The 17841-nt window shown below is 54.6% G+C and overlaps 10 protein-coding genes across 10 annotated transcripts in view; 3 read left to right on the forward strand and 7 right to left on the reverse strand.

Annotated features, from left to right (window-relative positions):
* Positions 1-20: 20 nt before the first annotated feature.
* Positions 21-997, reverse strand: PTSG_11943 (uncharacterized protein). Its single transcript, XM_004996409.1, has one exon. The coding sequence runs from the start codon at positions 953-955 to the stop codon at positions 182-184; it is 774 nt and encodes a 257-aa protein (XP_004996466.1). The 5' UTR covers positions 956-997; the 3' UTR covers positions 21-181.
* Positions 998-1402: 405 nt separating this feature from the next.
* Positions 1403-2107, forward strand: PTSG_02953 (uncharacterized protein; the record flags this gene model as incomplete). The annotated part of the gene is made up of 2 exons (XM_004996410.1): positions 1403-1526; positions 1683-2107. 2 exons carry the CDS (start codon positions 1403-1405, stop codon positions 2105-2107), a joined length of 549 nt encoding a protein of 182 aa, XP_004996467.1.
* A 1300-nt stretch (positions 2108-3407) lies between these two features.
* Positions 3408-4754, reverse strand: PTSG_02954 (uncharacterized protein; the record flags this gene model as incomplete). The annotated part of the gene is made up of 3 exons (XM_004996411.1): positions 3408-3561; positions 3699-3799; positions 3892-4754. The coding sequence occupies 3 exons, from the start codon at positions 4752-4754 to the stop codon at positions 3410-3412; spliced, it is 1116 nt and encodes a 371-aa protein (XP_004996468.1). The 3' UTR covers positions 3408-3409.
* A 1149-nt stretch (positions 4755-5903) lies between these two features.
* PTSG_02955 (serine/threonine protein kinase) lies at positions 5904-7755 on the forward strand (the record flags this gene model as incomplete). The annotated part of the gene is made up of 5 exons (XM_004996412.1): positions 5904-6022; positions 6216-6443; positions 6590-6728; positions 7014-7431; positions 7655-7755. The coding sequence occupies 5 exons, from the start codon at positions 5904-5906 to the stop codon at positions 7753-7755; spliced, it is 1005 nt and encodes a 334-aa protein (XP_004996469.1).
* A 176-nt stretch (positions 7756-7931) lies between these two features.
* Positions 7932-8142, reverse strand: PTSG_11944 (uncharacterized protein; the record flags this gene model as incomplete). The annotated part of the gene is made up of 2 exons (XM_004996413.1): positions 7932-8019; positions 8057-8142. The coding sequence occupies 2 exons, from the start codon at positions 8140-8142 to the stop codon at positions 7932-7934; spliced, it is 174 nt and encodes a 57-aa protein (XP_004996470.1).
* Positions 8143-8210: 68 nt separating this feature from the next.
* Positions 8211-10826, reverse strand: PTSG_02956 (uncharacterized protein; the record flags this gene model as incomplete). The annotated part of the gene is made up of 7 exons (XM_004996414.1): positions 8211-8334; positions 8564-8733; positions 9200-9338; positions 9365-9593; positions 9785-10128; positions 10254-10645; positions 10680-10826. 7 exons carry the CDS (start codon positions 10824-10826, stop codon positions 8211-8213), a joined length of 1545 nt encoding a protein of 514 aa, XP_004996471.1.
* A 55-nt stretch (positions 10827-10881) lies between these two features.
* Positions 10882-11523, reverse strand: PTSG_02957 (uncharacterized protein; the record flags this gene model as incomplete). Its single annotated transcript, XM_004996415.1, has 3 exons — positions 10882-10959; positions 11122-11197; positions 11438-11523. The coding sequence occupies 3 exons, from the start codon at positions 11521-11523 to the stop codon at positions 10882-10884; spliced, it is 240 nt and encodes a 79-aa protein (XP_004996472.1).
* A 743-nt stretch (positions 11524-12266) lies between these two features.
* PTSG_02958 (uncharacterized protein) lies at positions 12267-14488 on the reverse strand. Its single transcript, XM_004996416.1, has 6 exons — positions 14437-14488; positions 13634-14173; positions 13428-13549; positions 13026-13152; positions 12755-12864; positions 12267-12555 (listed from the first exon to the last, which is right to left on the reverse strand). The coding sequence occupies exons 2-6, from the start codon at positions 14135-14137 to the stop codon at positions 12339-12341; spliced, it is 1080 nt and encodes a 359-aa protein (XP_004996473.1). The 5' UTR covers positions 14138-14173; positions 14437-14488; the 3' UTR covers positions 12267-12338.
* Positions 14489-15102: 614 nt separating this feature from the next.
* On the forward strand, positions 15103-16356 carry PTSG_02959 (uncharacterized protein). Its single transcript, XM_004996417.1, has one exon. It carries the CDS (start codon positions 15132-15134, stop codon positions 16326-16328), a length of 1197 nt encoding a protein of 398 aa, XP_004996474.1. The 5' UTR covers positions 15103-15131; the 3' UTR covers positions 16329-16356.
* A 193-nt stretch (positions 16357-16549) lies between these two features.
* PTSG_02960 (uncharacterized protein) overlaps positions 16550-17841 on the reverse strand; it is a gene marked incomplete at its 3' end in the record, with an annotated part of 6539 nt that continues 5247 nt past the window's right edge. Inside the window, exons 12-16 of the mRNA XM_004996418.1 lie at positions 17468-17552; positions 17189-17319; positions 16938-17032; positions 16694-16788; positions 16550-16595 (exon numbers count right to left, since the gene is read on the reverse strand). Coding sequence (XP_004996475.1) covers positions 16550-16595; positions 16694-16788; positions 16938-17032; positions 17189-17319; positions 17468-17552 — 452 coding nt within the window. The remainder of the gene's footprint in view (positions 16596-16693; positions 16789-16937; positions 17033-17188; positions 17320-17467; positions 17553-17841) is intronic.

The raw sequence follows: 17841 nt of genomic DNA on the forward strand, positions 1-17841 counted from the left end.
TCAAGCCCACAAATCTCAATGTCGAAGTTGTATGTGAGGCAGACGTGCAACACCAGCTGGGGAACAGATGGACAGTGCAAGGATTGATGGAAACTCAGTGACAACGAACAAGGTAAGGCGAGGGCGGGAGCCATTGAGTTCGTGTGCAAGAAGACAACAACAGAAAGGGCTTGACGAGAAATCACTGAACGGGCTGTATGGCGCTTTCTTGAGCAAGTGTCATGTCCTTGTCTTCCTCCTGAATCAAATTGACTGGCACAAAGTCAGGCAAGCCCGTGGCTTGCGTGTTGGTGAGGAGGAGGGAGGCATCCGCCCTTTCAAAGGCACTTCCCTCCTGTTCAGCAAAATGCGTAAACCAGGTGGAAAGCTCAATGTGTTGGCACTGGTGTGCTACGGTTACCAGCGTGCAATCGTTGGCCCGAAGACGGTGGGTTGGGCCTTGTGACAGCCCAATGACGTGCACATTCGCAGGGAGTTCTGCTCCGAGATCAGAGCGAAACTTTTGAGCGAACGTTCCCCCAAAACATTGTGCAAACACGACAATTATTTTGAAGTCATCCTTAATCAGGGGCTGCAGATGTTTCTTCAGTCCAGAAAAGCTGTTCCTGCCGTTCCAGAGGCTGTTGGGGCTCCAAAGAAGGTATTGAGGAGCCATACCCCACAACTTGGACAATGGATATCCGCGAAAGCTGTCCGTGGAAAGACCATGGCAGCATGCCGCAATGACAATCGGCTTCGAAGAGTCAAACTTCTTGTCGCGGAAGTCCTTTTGCCACCGACTCACTGTCCTAGCCAGCTCTGCCTCCAGCTCTGGCAGGCTGCCGCCGCGCCAGAAACCGTGGTTTGGCTCGAAGCAATCCTTCATGGAGACATGCAGTGGGATGGTGTAGCGGTCGACCACCTCCTGCGGTTCAGGACTGAACTGGAAGTACAGCGGCAACTGTGGGCTTGACATCGTTCTTGTCTGCTTCTGCTTCCTGCTTTGTGAGACGCGAAGTGATGGTGAAAATGGTGATGTGACATGATGGAGACATGTTTCGTTTGAAGGATTGTTGTGCTGACCCGATGCGCTCTGCGTGAGTCGTACGCAAAACCGGTGGAACAAGCAAACAGTGCCCACTTTCCCGACCGTACAGTCGTCCAGTCGACAAATCTATCTCGGATTCTGAAACCCCCAAACACCGAACAATCACGAAATACACCCATTTCCCGAATTGTTGACTGCAATTCCAGAAATCCACACACAGTTGAGTTGCATTTCCTGTTGGGGAAGGGGGCACACACCCTCGCGATTTTTTTTCGGGTGCTGCTTGCAGCTCAAAAATATCCGTGTACATTCATTCGCCAGTGTCAAAAACAAACCATTTTCGTACGCAAACACTCGCGTTCACCACAGCGAGCCATGGACTTGACTGAGAAGCTCCAGAAGAGAAAACTGCAGCGCCACCATGGGGACGCTGAGGCGAGGGAAATCCAAGCAGCCCAATCCCAACCCCCCGATGAAGAAGAGTACTGGAAAACACATGGTATGCAAGCCGACCAAGGCCCACCAGCTGTTTCGTTCAAACTTTCCAAAAAAGCAAAAGTGAACAGCGAAGGAAAGAAATCACGTTGGACTCGCTATACGTATGCGATTGACAAGCAGCCACACGGGGATGTTTCTCTGAATTACGCATCGTCAGGACATGTGCCGGACAGCGTGGAAGAGCTTCTCGATCACATCCACGCGTCTGCCACAACGAACTGCCTGCTCACCTGTTTTCAGACGCAATCTCAGCTCATCCTAGAGGCCTTCCAGAGCATCGTGAAGGCAGATAAAGCACAATGGCAAGATCTGGTGGATCAGCACAACAAGGCAACCCTTGATGGTGGCGACGCGGATGACGCCATCTGTTGGCCATTCGTGGAATCCGCGAAGGATTACCACTGGGCATATCGTCGCGGCCGATTCTGGATCGAGCAAGCAGGATCTGAGGGACCCCTGCTCATTTGGGAAGCAGACAATGAAGAAGTTGCACAGGACCCAGAACCTTTGTTGAAGGACGTGGCGTCTCGTGGGGATGGTTCCCGGTATCCAACCCACTTCAAGTTCAAAATCAAGCGTTGACTGCGTTGAAATCGTCCACTGACGCCACGTTGCGTTTGGCTTTACATGCGACCACCTCACAGGCCCGGCTCTAAACGTCCTTCACGCCGACTCTGAAACACACATTCTGGCCATGCACTGCACTTGTGCTCTTTGTTTGGTTGCCACTTGAAAAGGAAGGTTCCCACTTACCTTTCTCGATCTTGTTCGTTCCGTTGAGTTGTGAATCATCAATAGACCTGACGACATGTCACATACTCCTCGTCATGACACCGATCAGTTGCTTGTCAGGAGCAACTGAAGGAAAGCAATCACAGTTAACTCTTCGTAGCATGTAGCTCCGAAGTTGGAACTTAGGATTGTATTGATTTGTTTGAAACATTCATTGATGAACCGGAATGAGAAAGACATGCTGATGACAAGCGAAATGAGACATGACATGTGAGAGAGAGTGCGAATTGCCATGGAGATAGGTGTGTGTTTTCAGACCGTCGGCAACTACCATGTCGTGTGAGTTGGTGACACCGTTGTTAAGTTGTTCCGAACACCACCATAGCTGTAGTGGTTCTACTCAAGCACTCTCTACTTCCGAACCACCACTACTCTACATACACACACATACACAACACCAACCACCCTTGCTCTTGCACTTGCCGACTGTCTGTGTTCACTTACTATTGCTGTATCGAGTCCACTCCAATGCACATCTCCTACACTTGGAAGACAACAGAGCACAACGTTGATGACAGCCATGAGTTTCTGTTGTTTGATTGTTTCTTCACCTTTTTTTGGCTTTTGTTTCACCTCTCACATCACTTGTTGATTCACACGAAGACTTCAACATTGGTGTTGTGTGACCTTACCTGCGTGTTTGACAGTTTGTACTTCTGCCTGTCTCTCAAGAATACAACCTCCAGAGGCACATCGAGTCAAGTCAACTGCCCTTCCAACACCTGCACAATCGACCCCACCTCTCGCTTGCGGTGAATTCGCAGAGCCTGATTCGCTAGATATCCAGGTGTCTCTTTGCTTTCATCTTGCCGTTTGCTTCTTGTTGCGCATATTGATTGTGGCAACTATGGTCCCGCTGAGGCACATCGAATACAGTTTCAACATGTAATGGAGGTCAACGAACAATGGGCAACATGCGGCAAAGAGGCAAGGCATAGAATCGGGGAAACTACAGGAATGTATGCAAAACAACGTGCGCGATGGTGCGAAAGGCACAATAACGAACGAATTCGAATGATCTTCTTCAACCCCCTTTCCACCACACACCAAAACAACCAACACCCAGCACACACACACACGCACACCACACGCTTAAGGTTTCTGAGGAATCATTGTCACGTAACCGTCCTCTGACACAATGACAATGAGAACTTGCTGCTTGTTGCGCTTCGCTTGATCATAGTACCTCCACCCACTGTTGAATCTTGCACCGCGACTGCTGTCACCATTGCGGGACACGGGCCCTGCAGTCATGATTATGCAATGCAAGGAATGAGTGATTTATGGATCTGGAAGGAAGTAGAAGGCGCTGTGCTTATCAGCGAATTCATGTCACACCAAGGTCCAAGCAGAATGAAACTCACATCAAGCTACATCTCACCGTCAAGGATGACTCCAATGGCGTGACACTTCCCTTTCCGGTCTAGAAGTACCGCCCCGTCAATACTGGTGACAGCAAGGACCAGCCCTTCATCCAGTAACCTTGAATTCAGCAAACAAGGACGTGAGCTGCTATCAAACGGCAACCAAATTGTAAGTATTCGAAGCAAACTCATTGCCACCTCCCTCCCTACCTTGGCTGTTTGAGTTTGGTCGACTGGGAGGATAAGCGGTTGGCTTCTGCTTCAGCGGCGTTGCTGATGACAACCATGGTTCCATGTTTTTGTCTCAGTGCGTGTCCAATAACTGTCCAGATGGCGTGTGAATGGGCGCGATTCCCGAAAGTGTGTTGGATAGCAGCATTGACATCAGCTTGTCCCAGGCGCTCCTTGGGTAGAGAAACGCCTCCTGAAGCCGAGACAGTGTAGAATGTTGTAAACTCCTCAGGGCCTCTGCCAGAACTGATCTTGAGCTCCCAACACAGTGGTTTTGTAAACATTACCACAACTTTGTCTCGCTTAATCTCAGCCAAGCGGCAGAGCCCAACAACTTTGCGAGACGTGTCTAGGATAAGAGCGTGGCCATCGGGAGAAGTCATCTCAAGAAGTTTGCGGGTCCCTTTGATGTCGTCGATGTTGACGGGGTTTCGAAAAGAGAGAGCGACATGGGCTGGGTCGATGGCGGCAGCAGGGACAATCGCCCCTGTCAAACCGTCGCCCTCATAGGCAGTAGCACTGAGGATGACAAGCTCTCTGAATACATTCTTGAGCATCTCGCCTTCCGCAAGCTTGGCCTGGCATGCTCGACGGCGAACTGCAGTGTTATTGCCATTGAAATGTGTCATCGGTTGCTGGAGCTCGAGCTTAAGCTGCTCCTTGTTCTTCACGGTGCGATGCAATACAACTACAGTGAGGAATGCCGTGTGTTGGCAACGCACATCTCGGAAGGCGAAAAAGCATCGAAAGCGTCCATTTTTCCATTTCAGGTTGTTGAGAATGGTCATAAGATGCTCGCCGGGGTCCTCCTCACCATCCTGAGATAGTTGCAGGTCTTGCATTTCTGGCGCGTCCACCTCGTCGTCTTCACAGGCATCATTGTCTTTGCCGACGCACTGGCTACCACCTGAGTTCTTTCTTGCTTCTGTCAGTCGCAGGTCGTATCGTTCTCCTTTCGGCTTCTTCGGTGGGAATTGACCCTCGTCGTGCTCAACATCATCAAAATCTTCCTCGTCGTCATCATTAGGTGCTGGACTGTGCTGACTATTGTCGGTATCATTCTCAGCTTCACCACTCTCTTGGCTGGAAGATGTGGATTTTAGGGTTTTGGCATCATCGAGCACATCTTGAGATGAAGGCTGATCAACGTCATCTGCGTCCTCGTCGCTGGGTGCCGGCACGTAATCTTCTCCTTGATCTTGAGACTCGTTGCTTTCTTGGCTGCCACGCGTCTCCACTTCCTCTGGAAAACGTTGTTTGTGCACGAAATGTGCCATGCTCTGCACCTTTTGGGTGAAGTCTCCTGGCAGAACTTCGAGCGAGCCGCAGTGGAACTGTCCATTGTTTCGCTCAAAATCGAAGTTGGGGACAGTCAAGGTTTCTTCGGTGATCGTGAGTGAAATCACAGCGCATATCTCCTTGTCTCTCAGTTCGATTCCATGGTCATGAAGCAACTTGCGAACTAGGTCATGAGCTTCTTGACGAATGCTTTTCACGCTCGTCATGTTGCGGCGTTTCTTGAGCTGAGCAGGGTGGGATTTGTGGTTCTGACACGGGGGTTGTGCTGAATCGCGTTGAAGTGTGTGGTGTGTGGGTGTGTGTGTGAACTAGTGAACTGGTGAACTGGTGAATGAGTGTGCGTGTGTGTGTGTGCGTGTGTGTGTTTGCTTGTTTGTGTTCGTGTGTGTGAAAATATGTCCGTGCGGACAGTCATTTTGGGGTGAGGCAGCCACCCTCTTTTGGACACTCATTGATTGACAGAGCTTACATTACCGGTCACCGGATTCTCTGCAAAGCAAATCATCGCAGGGCAATTGCAAGCGTGGAAGGAAAGTGTTTGCGCAGAAGGAAACAAAGCCAGCTCAAACTGGGAATCCTTTCCTTCCCTGGTGTATTGTTTGTTTTTCTGACTCTTGTTTTTCTTGTGTGTGTGTTATGCTTTTTCTTCCACTGCCTTCCTTCCCTTCTCCTTCCTTTGGTGTCACATCAACATGCCGCGACGCTCTCCTTCTCTCCCATCTGCTGCTGCTGCTGCTGTTCGCCCTCATCATCGCTGGGCGCTGTGCTCGCTGTTGCCACCACTGTTGCTGTTGTTGTTGTTGGCAGGCTTGTCGGTGACTCATGTCCATGGCAGCATGGCTGCTTGAAGGATGCTGTGAGTGTGAGAGAGAGTGTGTGTGAGTGTGTGAGTGTGTGTGTGTGTGTGTGTGTGTGTCTGTGTCGAGCTTCTTGCTCTTGTTGCCCTCGCGTCTTGCTTCTTTGTCACAACGTGCCTTCTGCTCTGTTCACGGTTGCACTTGCAGCTGCCACCGACTCACACCACCACACCACCACATCTCCATCTCGCCACGTCCGTTCCACAACACCAAGGACCGCACGCTGTCCCCCTCCGTGGACACAACATTGAGGCACCTGGAAACAACGCTCAAAGAGCATCGCGTGCCGTTCGCCACTGGACAGTTGCGTCCACGAACCACTTCTTCCACCACGATTGACCTGTCATCGATCCAACGCATGATGAACGCCTTTGGGTGCAACAGCAACGGTGTCGAGGAGAGAAATGGGGTAACTCAACACCCATCAACGGCAGCCCATCTCAACCAGACACGACATGCACTGCCCTCCTCAAGAGCGCACAACTGCACCCCTCATGCACACGCGTGCGACGCGCTGATAGCGACGAACAGCGTGCTGGCCAGTGTACCCTGCAAAGCATCACTGATGGCTCGTGCGCTGGAGCCTTGGAGCTGACACCCATGGTGCACTGTTCCTCTCGGTTTCTGGCCACGAAGCACGTGGGTGAAGAATTGACGCTGGTGAGCACATGACGCGACAGAAGCGTTGAGACAACGACTGTGTGGGATCTGAAGCTGCGATTGCTGCGCGATGTTCTGATGTTGTGAGTTGCCTGAGTGGCATCGCCTTTATTCACAGCCTCGACCAGATGCACCGGTGAGTGGAATGATAGTGTGTATGTGTGTGCGTGTGTGTGTGTGTATGTGTGTGTGTGTGTGTGTGTGTGTGCCTGCAGCCGCGTGTTTGTTGCTCACCCCTTCATCTCCACCCACCCATCCACCATCCACTTTACAGGGGATCTGAAGAGCGGCAACGTGCTGGTGTCATCATCGCTTCGCGCCAAGATTACGGACTTTGGGTCCATTTGCCAGTGCTTCACGCGTGACAGAAACCAGCAGCAGCGCACAAGTCTCTCCTCAACTGCAAGCGATGACCCTCAGTACAGCCAGCAAGCTGGACTGCAAACGATGACGAGCACGACGCTGACGGCTGGCGTGGGGACATCGCTGTACATGGCGCCAGAGGCACTGACGGGCGACAAGTACAGCTTTGAAACCGACATCTTCAGCTTTGGCGTGCTGATGTGGGAGGTGGCGACGCAGCGACCACCTGATCTGATCGAGCAGGAGAAGGGCAGCGGGTATCGTGGCCCAATCCTCGCCACCATCAGCAACCTGATGAAGGATGGGAAGCGGCTGCGATTTGATGATGGTGAAGAAGATGGTGAGTTGTGTGTGTGTGCAGGTGTGTGTGTGTGTGTGTGTGTGTGTGTGTGTGTGTGTGTGTGTGTGTGTGTGTGTGTGTGTGTGTGTGTGTGTGTGTGTGTGTGCGTGCGTGTTGTGTGCATGTGTGCTCGTTTAGATTGCGTGACCACGCGTCCATCTCTCTCTCTCTCTCTGTCTCTATCTCACACAAACACACACACACACATGCACACGCCTTTCAGCCATCCCCGAGTGGTTCCAGTCGCTGACGTACAAGTGCATGGCGCAGGACCCGCGTGAGCGTCCATCATTTGGAGACCTCAAGGACCACCACTTTGCTTGATTGCACGTGTGTGTGTGTGTGCACTCGCTTGCTCGTTTTGTGTACGAAGCTGTGAACGTGTCTTCAGCATGCATGTATTGCGGGGGTTGGAACGACGCAAAGTGCAAGCAATAAACCAACACCAACGCAAAGACAAACCAACAAAACACACCATCAACTTGAAGTCATGTCACATTTCATTCGATGATGGTCGGCAGCGTGGCTCTGCACGTGCTGTACTGCATCTCCTTCTTCAGCGCATGCAGCACACCCTCCCGCTGCACGCTGCAGCCACCATTTGAAAAAAGCGTCGCACATCCACCTCCTCCTCCTCCGCCAGCCACGTAGCAGCTGGAAGTCAAGGTCTGCGCGGTCCAACGTGAGCGCAATCAGCAGGTTCAGCACCATGGAGAGGACGCACAGGACGCACAGCAGCCAGCACCACCACTGTAGTCGCCGTCAAAGGTATCCACAGGTCAAAGTCCACCAGCAGCAGCAGCAGCAGCACGTTGTTGAACACGAGCAGCAAGGCCGTTGCCCGACAATGTGTTGTCGTTGAGCAGCAGCAACAGCCGGAACGACGTCCACCCAGCCAAATTGCTGATGCCGAGGACGAGCAGAGCAAGGAAGTGGCGCATGTCGAAGCAGATCGGCCAGGATTATGCCCTGGCTGGAACGGGTGCAGGTGGTACAGCAGAGGAAAGGAACGTATGTGCGTGGTGGGAAGGGTGCGTGGTGGGAAGGGTGCGTGCTGAGAAGGGTGCGTGCTGGCAAGAGTACGTGCCACGCACCGCAAACACCAGCACCACATTCATCACTTCCAACCAACCGAGACTGCCGCACCTCCTGCACCATGTCACAATCAGCCAGCACACCCAGCACCAGCATGATCACCACCGACTCGTTGTTGTCACCAACTCCCAGCAGCAACTGGGCCGCGTCCTTGCCACTAACGAGGGCGACGGTGAGCATGTACCACGCCGCCTCCCACAGGAACTGCTGCTGACGCGAACGATGAAGCTGCCAAACAGCTCCGCATCACCCTTGTCCACCAGTGTCGTCATTCACAAAACCAGGCGCACATGCCAAGTGGCATCACGCGCGCCCCAGCGTCCTCAGCTCATCAGACAACTTCAGCAGGTTGTGCCAAAACGCGCGGCTGCTCATCTCGCTGATGAATGTCGTGTCTGACTCAGTGAGACAATCATGCTCGCTGCTGGTGGTCGAACTGCTTGTCGGCGGTGGACGTCGCAAGCGCAAGCCCACTTGGAAACGTGCACACCAGCAGAATGATGGCTGCCACGAGTGTGTGCGTCACGCGCAGTGACCAGGGCTTCCCTGCCAGGGCGTGTTGCCCTCCATGATGGCGTCACACCTCGTCCACGATGCACTGCTCTGTGTTGCAGTCAAGCTAGGGCACACTGGTGGTGCTGAAGATGGCACAGACTGCTGGTGCGTGGCTGACCTTGCTGGCCGGAAACGACAACAGAGGCAGCGGCGTGTCTGTCCGTGCATCCTGAACGGCGGCGCTAACGGTGGCAGGGAACATGCGCACGGCTCGCTGCAGCTTAGCAACACTGCTCAAGTCAATTGGACACGTGCGACTGGGAGCTCAGGGCACAGCCTCGACGTGGCGGGTGACAAGGGGAACGGCTCCAGGCATCGCGCCTTGATGGCCAACAGGGCGGATTGCGACGGCCTTTGTGTTGGCCATGTTGAAGCTGAGCACACAATACGCAGCCGGCACCGCGAAGCTCGGCCATACAGGAGCACGTGCTTTGCGTCGCGTGCGCAAGTGGCTGATTCAAAGCTGTACTGGCCGGCGTTGTGCTGTGTGAGGGCTGCCAGCCTCGCATGCTCTACAGCACAACGGCAACACATGTCATGTTCCACTGCTCCAGGATGGATGCAATCAGGACATGCTCACCATCGCAGGGCTGGTACACACCCCCGCTGTTGCCTCTGATCGATTGTGCTGGCCACCAAACGGGGACTTCAAGGCCACACGACAAGGGCTTGTGCACGTTCCAAACAATTTGCGCCACCGTACCCGGCAGCGAGCACGAGCGCCCTGTTGCAAGAGGGCTGTGTGGATCAGGGACACGCGCAGCGACGTGGAGGAGGAGGAGGTCAGGCTGAACACCACCCAAAACACAGGCCTCCGGCACAAGCAGGTGCTGCTCTCTGCTCGCAGACACGCTGATGGTGCCGATGAAGCCATGGCCCTCGCCAAAATGATGCCACAGGCGCACAGGAGAAGGTGACGAAGTGGCGGCTGTTGCGATGGATTGGATCTCCGAGACGTGGGCGCTGGTGATTTGGAGGATCGCGTGCACTCCGTCGTTGGCGTCGCTGGAGAGGTGGCCACTCGCCACGACCAGTGGATGGCCGCAGCTGCAAAGCCGCGAAGCCAAAAACGTCAGCGGAGTTGCTCAAAGAGACAACAGCAGCGCACGCGTCGCAGCATCCACCACCTGCACCACACGGCCCAGATGAACCTTGCAGTGGAGGAGGCGCACGGTCGCGCGCGATAGGTGCATGGCCAGAAAACACCTCCAGCAAGCAGGTTGTCCTTGATCATCAGAACGACGTCCGCGGACTCAATGTTGATGCCGTCGCCAACTATTGCCACCGCCTCGCCCTTTCGCCTCCATCTCCTGCACGCTGCTGCGAACACGCCGTCGATGCCAATCTCCGCCCCCAATGGACCGCGCAGTGCCCTCCCTGTCGCCCGTGAGCATGGCCACGGTCGGGCCGTGCTGGTGTACGCAGCAGGCGCAGCATCTCTCTTCGCCTTTGGGCTTGCACGTGTCAGCGAGACCTCACATAGCCCAGGCAGAAGGTTGTCGTCTGCCGAGCACGCAACAACCGTGTAGCCACGCGTCTCGTCGTCTTCGTGCATCGTCTGCCGCTATTTGCCGCTGATGGCGTTGGATTGCCAACACCACAACGTGCATGGCAATGGCAATGGGCATGCCAATGACAATGGGCATGCTGTCTACGGTTGCTGAGATGCCCCGACCAGAAAATGTCTTGAAGTCTGTCGCGAGAGACAGCGCCGCCGTGCGCCACAATCGCCTGGCCCAGGGCATGTTCGCTGTCTGCCTCTGCAGCCGTCACCAGCTTCGACGGGGTGCCGTCCTCCGTCTACGTGTCGTCATCACCGAGCACGCGCGCGAGTTTTGGCGATCCAACCGTCAGCGTGCGCGTCTTGTCAAACACGGCCTGTGAGGAGGGGGAGTTGAGTGGGTGTGTGAGAGAGAGTGTGTGTATGTGTGTGTGTGAAGGTGAGCGTGGGCATGGAGGTGTGAGTGAGTGTGTGTGTGAGTGTTCTCTAACCACGACACGCGAGCACCAGTACGAAGCACCACACACACGCACACACACACCGAACGTGGGCTCCAATGTGTCAGCGACACCCGAGGTTAGCAGCGCAACCGACACACCAACAGCAGCACGATGCCTGACACAAAGCGCGCCGCCAGCTTGTCTGGGAAAGAACACGGACGGAAAGGAAAGGAGAGATTGTGCGGGTATGTGTGTGAGTGGGAATGTCTGCAGAAACATTGACAGGCACGTGTGAAACGGTGGTGTAGCGTGTCGTATCCCGTACACACACACACACACACACCCATGCTGGATGGGCGCCTTTGACAGCTGTGCATTCTCGTTGTCAACATGCGTGGCCTCAAAGACCATTTACCATGGTGCCGCCCATATGACAATGTCATCAACGCCTTTGGAGACGAGACAGGATTTGATTCGCCCCGTGATCATGGCCTCGTCCATTTGACCTGCACCCTCCAGCACGCGTGCATCTAATCCACAGGCACTTTGTCACCAGCAACCATCTGCCACCACCTGCAACCAAGAACGTGCGGAAGGGTGAGCGAGATGCAACGACAGTGCATTATCTGGCGGCTGCCACAATCTCAGCTGAGGGTTGCAACAACTGCCACATTGCTGCTGCTGCACCCACAACCAACCACCCGCCCATCACCCGCCACCACATGTTACGCACCACCACTAGCTCCAACTCCCAAACCCCTCATCACGCACCTGCAGTTTGTCGCCGCGCTGCACGAGCTCGATGTCAATCCGCTCCTCCACGCGGTTGCATTGACTATATCTTCCTTCAGCAGGCTGGAGGTGTTGCCTTTGGCGAGGTGTTCGATGTACCGCCCGGGCGACACAAAGGTGAAGAGGGAAAATGCCGGTCTCCAAAGAAGAGGTCGCCACCACCACCACCAGTCAGAGTACTCGTGGGAGGCCGGTGCAACAATGAGGACGACCAGGGAGCACAGGTACGCAGCCCTGAGGTGGAATTGCACCAACGCAAGCGCAAGTGTGGGTGGATCAGCAACACGTGTGCACGCATGCAAACGTGAGCAAAGAAGGCACGTACAGCGCTCTCTCATTCACTGCAGTGGTGGATGTGAAGAGAAAACGCGAAAGTGGTCGCAACACATCACACACACACACACATGCACACACACAGACACACACACACACGCACACACACATACCACATTCATGTTGACAGCGCCGTGCATGGTGGACTGCGCCGCGGAGACGAGAAACGGCCGACCGGGAAATGAAGGAGATCAGGCCCAGCAGCGTGAGAATGAGGATATGCGTTGCGACATGCCGTCGATCATGCGCGCATCCCAGGAGTCCGGCCGCACGCAGCCACGATGATGGACGCGACGAAGAAACACGGTGGCACACACGATGAAGGTGATGGGGCAGAAGCGGATCTCGCTCCTGTGGGTGGTGATTCGTGTTCCAGCTCCGCCGCGTACCCCAGCATCCTTCAGCGCGCTGCGGTCACAAATGGGTGTTGTGTGAAGTGCATGACACAAGGCATTCTTGTGAGCAAGTGGTGGTGGCAAGAAGGCGTTGCAGCAAGGACAGACACAGAGTCAGTTGGAGGGATTCGGTTGGAGGGGAGCAGAGAAGAAGCAAGACGAAGCGACATGTACAAGTGCAAATACACACACACACACACACACACACACACATGATTATGTTGCGTGGCCCCGTTGCATAGGTCTCGTGCTTGACTTCCACATGGCACGACGCACCATCAACATGCACCATTTGAACACCAGGCAGGGTCCTCAGCGTCGCCTGTCGTGCGTGTCCAACAACAACGACAGCGGCAGCAGGAGGGTGAGACGTTGAAGTGGAAAGCAGACATGCGTGCATACAAGCCACCGTGCGTGCATGCAAGCAAAAGAGACAAGCAGAGATGCAGTGCTGCACACATCACATACCTCATGCTGACGTACGTGGTGTCTTTTTGATGTGTGCGTTTCCTCGCGGGCCTTTGTATCCGCCGACCTTGCCGATGCTGGCGATGATGCCTGCAGGGCTTCACCGGCGCGGTGCCAGCGAGCAGGCTCACACGGCACAATGCTGTGCACACCGGGGCACGCACGAAGCGCACGACATGCCTGTAGTGCAGCGCAACGGTAGATGCAGTGTGTACCAGCGAGAATTATGTGTGGAAGTGAGGAGGTGCCGAAGTGAGGGGGCACCCCACGACACGAACACACACACACACACACACACACACACACACACACACACACACACACACACACAGACACAGACACACAGGCACAGCACACACACACACACACACACACACACACACACACATAAATGCACACGCAAGCGCATGCACGCACCCCAGAGGCATGGGAAGCTGCTGCTGTGCTGGGGTGGGGTGATGGCTTCCGAAGAGTGTCGGCAACAGCATCTTGGTGGTTGTCGGAGGGCGCCGATTCCCCGTTCTCAGGTGTGCTCGAAACTGAAGCGGAGGTCGTGCATGCCTCGTCAACCAGCCTGCTGCTCTTCACGCTGCTGTGGCAGTGAGACGATTTCAACGGAGTACCCGTCCGTCGCGTGCAATGTCTGCCAGCTCGCCTGACGACACCTCTGCAAGATGTTCGACAGCAACCGTTTTGTGTTCGATCATGGGTGTGGTCTTGATCACCGTTGGCCCGACACACTGCTGCTGTCGCATACGATGGCCGCCTTGCCCTGGGCACACAATCCACATGCCACGGTGGACTTTGCCTGAGGAGACGCCATGGCTGTTGTTGTTGTGGTGGTGGTGGTGGAGTCGAGTGGCCACATGCAGCAGCAGCAGCAGGTTCACGTTGTTCTTCTGCTCCTCCATCCACCGTCTGGCAGCTGGCTCACACTCAACATCACGCATGCTTGCACCTGTCCTGGTGAAGGAGGAGCACGCCGTGTTAGTGGAGAGGAGGCGTTGCGCATGCATGCTGGTGCCAACCAGACGGAGGGAGGAAGGGCACACACTCCTCATGATACCGGCAGTGGTGGCTGGGGAGTGTCTGGGACAGAGAGGGACCGCTGCATCACACACGTACATCAGGTGCACCTGTGTGCGTCCTTGGCTGTGGGGACACTGCGTTCACAGGGGAAAGAGGCAGGGTGGACAAGATGGTGGTGGGAGGAGGAGGAGAGCGTCACGATGTCAGACATGATGTCAGAAGCGAGAGGAGGAAAGGTGCACCAGCACAAGCTGGGGGTGATGGAAGAGAGGAAGACGGACATGAGCACGTGTCATATGAAGCAATGTGTGGAGTATGTGTGCGTATGTGTTTACGTGTGTTGCGCAGATAAGGCTGAGCAATGCAATGCAACGAAATGGAGTGATCTCACACTCACCTTTGTGTGAGCAGTGCATTCTTCAGTCACGATGCCTGTCTCCTTGACATGAGGTCAATTCACGCCCTCCTTTTGCACTGCGTGATGAAGCTGTGGTGGGGGTGCAGCACAGCAAGACACCGACATCGCGTGCCGTGTGTGCTCTGTCCTTGTTGGTGCAGTGATGAGCTGATGAAGGCAAGGAAGGATGTTGGATGGAAGGCTGTCTCAAGGGATGGATGCGTTTCAACGTGCTGCCTTCCACAACACTTTTCTATCTATCTAAGCGGCGCCTGCTCTCACACACATTCGCCCATGCACACCGCTGCCCTCTGTTTTACCCCTTCCCCATCTCTGAGCGCTGGGAACAGTGTAAGATTTCAGCGAGTTTTCCAATAAAAAGACAACAAACACAACACACCACAACAGCGAACTTGCTTGTTGTGTGTGGCTGGAAATCCAATGCACGATTCCCAACAATCGTCCACAACCACAACCAGCCAAAACGCCACAAACAATCCACCAATCCTGTCTTCTCTTCTCTTCTTCTCTTGGTGCTGCGCCTGCCCTGCAAACAGACACACGCGAACGAGGAAGGAGGGAGGCACACTTCTCTTCTCCTTCTCTCCTTCTTCTCCTCTCCTCTTCTCTCCTTGTCTTCTCTCTTCTTCTCTGCTTGTATGGTGAGAACGACGGGGTGCCTGCAGGCACGTGGGATGTTGCTGCTTCCCGTGCTGGTGGCGGTTGCAGTGTGCTGGATGCCGTTCATCAGCAGCGTTGTTGGAGAGGTGACGCTGTTGGAGGATGATGCGGGCGCGCTTCACATCAACACGAGCGACCCCATGAGCCAGCCCGTGTTTGTGAACGGGGTGAACGTGCACGACACGCTCAGCATGTTGATGAGCACCGTGTCGGCGCAGCAGAGCACAATCGATCGCGTCTATGGAAAAGTGTGCACCCCGAGTGCCAGAACGTTCGGCAAACTTGAGACGTCAGGAAACAAATGGATTGGCGGGGTACTGGCCAACAACGGCCTAATCTATGCTGTGCCATTCTTCGCGTCCTCCGTGCTCATCATTGACCCCAGCTCTAACACCGTCGACACGACCACTATCGCTGAGTTTGCTAGAGGCGGAGGCAAATGGGCCGGTGCAGCTTTGTCACACAACGGTCTCATCTACATGTTCCCGTCAAACACGCAGGCGATCCTCACCATCGACCCAGTCACCAACACAGTTGACACCACGACGTTGGATGATTTGCCACCTTCCAGAAACAAATGGTACAGCGGATTGGCAGCAAACAATGGCCTCATCTTCGGCATTCCTTTGTACTCCACATCTGTGTTGATTGTGGATGCGATGACCAACACCACCGACATCACCACGTTGTCAGGGCTTTCCTCGGAGGGTAACAAATGGTACGGTGGCGTCCAGGCAGACAACGGCTTCATCTACTGCATTCCGTTGCGGGAAACATCGGTCCTCATCATCAACCCTGTCTCTCTCACGATGGACCTCACGACCCTCTTCGGCTTGGACTCGGGCGCTGTTTGGCATGGGGCTGTCCTTGCGAACAATGGTCTCATTTACACTTTCCCTGGTTTTACAAAGAAGGCGCTCGTCATTGATCCAGCCTCAAACACAATCAGCCCCCTGGTTGTGGCCAGCCCAACTTCTTCAGTCAAGTGGCTTGGTGGCGTGCTCGCACCCAATGGCAACATCATTGGCATTCCATTTGGCTCACCAAATGTCTTCATCTTCGATCCAACTACCAACACCACTGACACAACAAGCATCGGTGGACTTGCTGGTACCCAAAAGTGGTATGATGGCGTGCTCGCACCAAACGGCCTCATCTATGGCATCCCAGACTTCGCAGATACCGTCCTTGTCATCGACCCTGGCTGCTAATTGCGTCTGTATGTCATCACACTAACCCTCCCCCTCCCTCTCTTCGTGTGCGTGCGTTTGTGCGTGCACCAACACCTTATCCCCGAACTACACAATGCATTAGTTTAGCCTTCCCCACTTCAAACTAAAACGTTCTCCTGCTTCTGTATTGCTCGCTCAACGTCTTTATGCGCATACACGCACACACACGCACATTATGCATAACATGTGCACGCATGTGTTCACAGCTCCCACCACTTCTTGTTCTTCATCTGCTCCATCAGTTGCCTGTGCAAACGAACGAAGTTGCGAGTGAGTGCGTGACGCTGTCACAAACGCACCACAGTCCCAACACACACACACACACACAAGTATGATGTGTTGACTGACTTTGTTGCGTTCTGGTTGCGCTCTGGAAGTTTGCTGCGTCGTCGGCCATCTCCTTTGCGCGCTCCTCCGCTCGCCGCAACTTCTCCTCGCGCTCACGAGACGGTGAGGGGGTGGTGATGGTGAGCGAAAGGGCGCACGGACATACGTGTGAGATCTTTGTCCACAAATACGGCCCGCAAATACGCACACACACACACACACACACACACACACACAATACATACACAAGCAAACACGAACCATGAGCATCTCCGAGAAGCCGCCCTGCGCCTCTGATGCGTGTGTCGTCCGCGTGGCGAGATGTGTCGAGTCACGCTTGTCCACGCACTTTCCAACTGCAATCATGGATGCAACAAACGCGACCGCGCACAGTGAACCCGTGGTCGAACATGAACAGAGCCCATGAAAACAAGCAATCAGACACGACCGAGCAAACAAGCACACGTACACACACACACACACACACTCTCTCTCTCTCTCAGCGCACGTACGGAGCTCGTTGCGTTCGTCAATGGTGATGGACGACTTTGGCGTTGACTTTGACTTTGTCAAGCTGGCGAAGAAAGAGCGCTTCTGCTGCGAATGCTGCGGCCGCTGCACCGGCAGCGTCGGGTCATACACCCTGCGCATTGGCACGATGGGCGGAGGAGGGGATACAAGGGGTGAAAGCGTGAGTGGGGTTGGTGATTTGAGCACAAGAAGGAAAACGCTAAGGAATGGAGACAAACACACCCCCCCCCACACACACACACACACGCACGCAAACGTACCTGCTGGGTGCTCTGTTGCCATCCTCGCCATCACCGCCACTCGTCGTTGCATCACCCAGGTCTCCCTTTGCCACCGTCCCTCCCGCTGTCGATGTTGCAGTCGTGGTGGTGGCGGCGGCGGTGGTCGTCGTTGTGGTTGTTGATGATGTTGTCGCTGATGATGAGGATGGTGAGCTGTCATCTCGCGGAACAACCACGCGATGCTGCAACCCCATGCTCCGTGTCGGGCACAGCACCAGCCCGTTGGTGCCCATGGCGACGTTGTGCAAGAACCTGAAGGGACATGGAGGGGCAGGAAAGGGATAGCCGGTGGTGTGGTTTGAATGTTGGAGAAAATGAGTGCAACGTGTGACGATGAGCAAGCAACGAGGACC

The sequence above is a fragment of the Salpingoeca rosetta genome, assembly GCF_000188695.1.
Source record: "Salpingoeca rosetta unplaced genomic scaffold supercont1.6, whole genome shotgun sequence".
Taxonomy (NCBI): Eukaryota; class Choanoflagellata; order Craspedida; family Salpingoecidae; genus Salpingoeca; species Salpingoeca rosetta.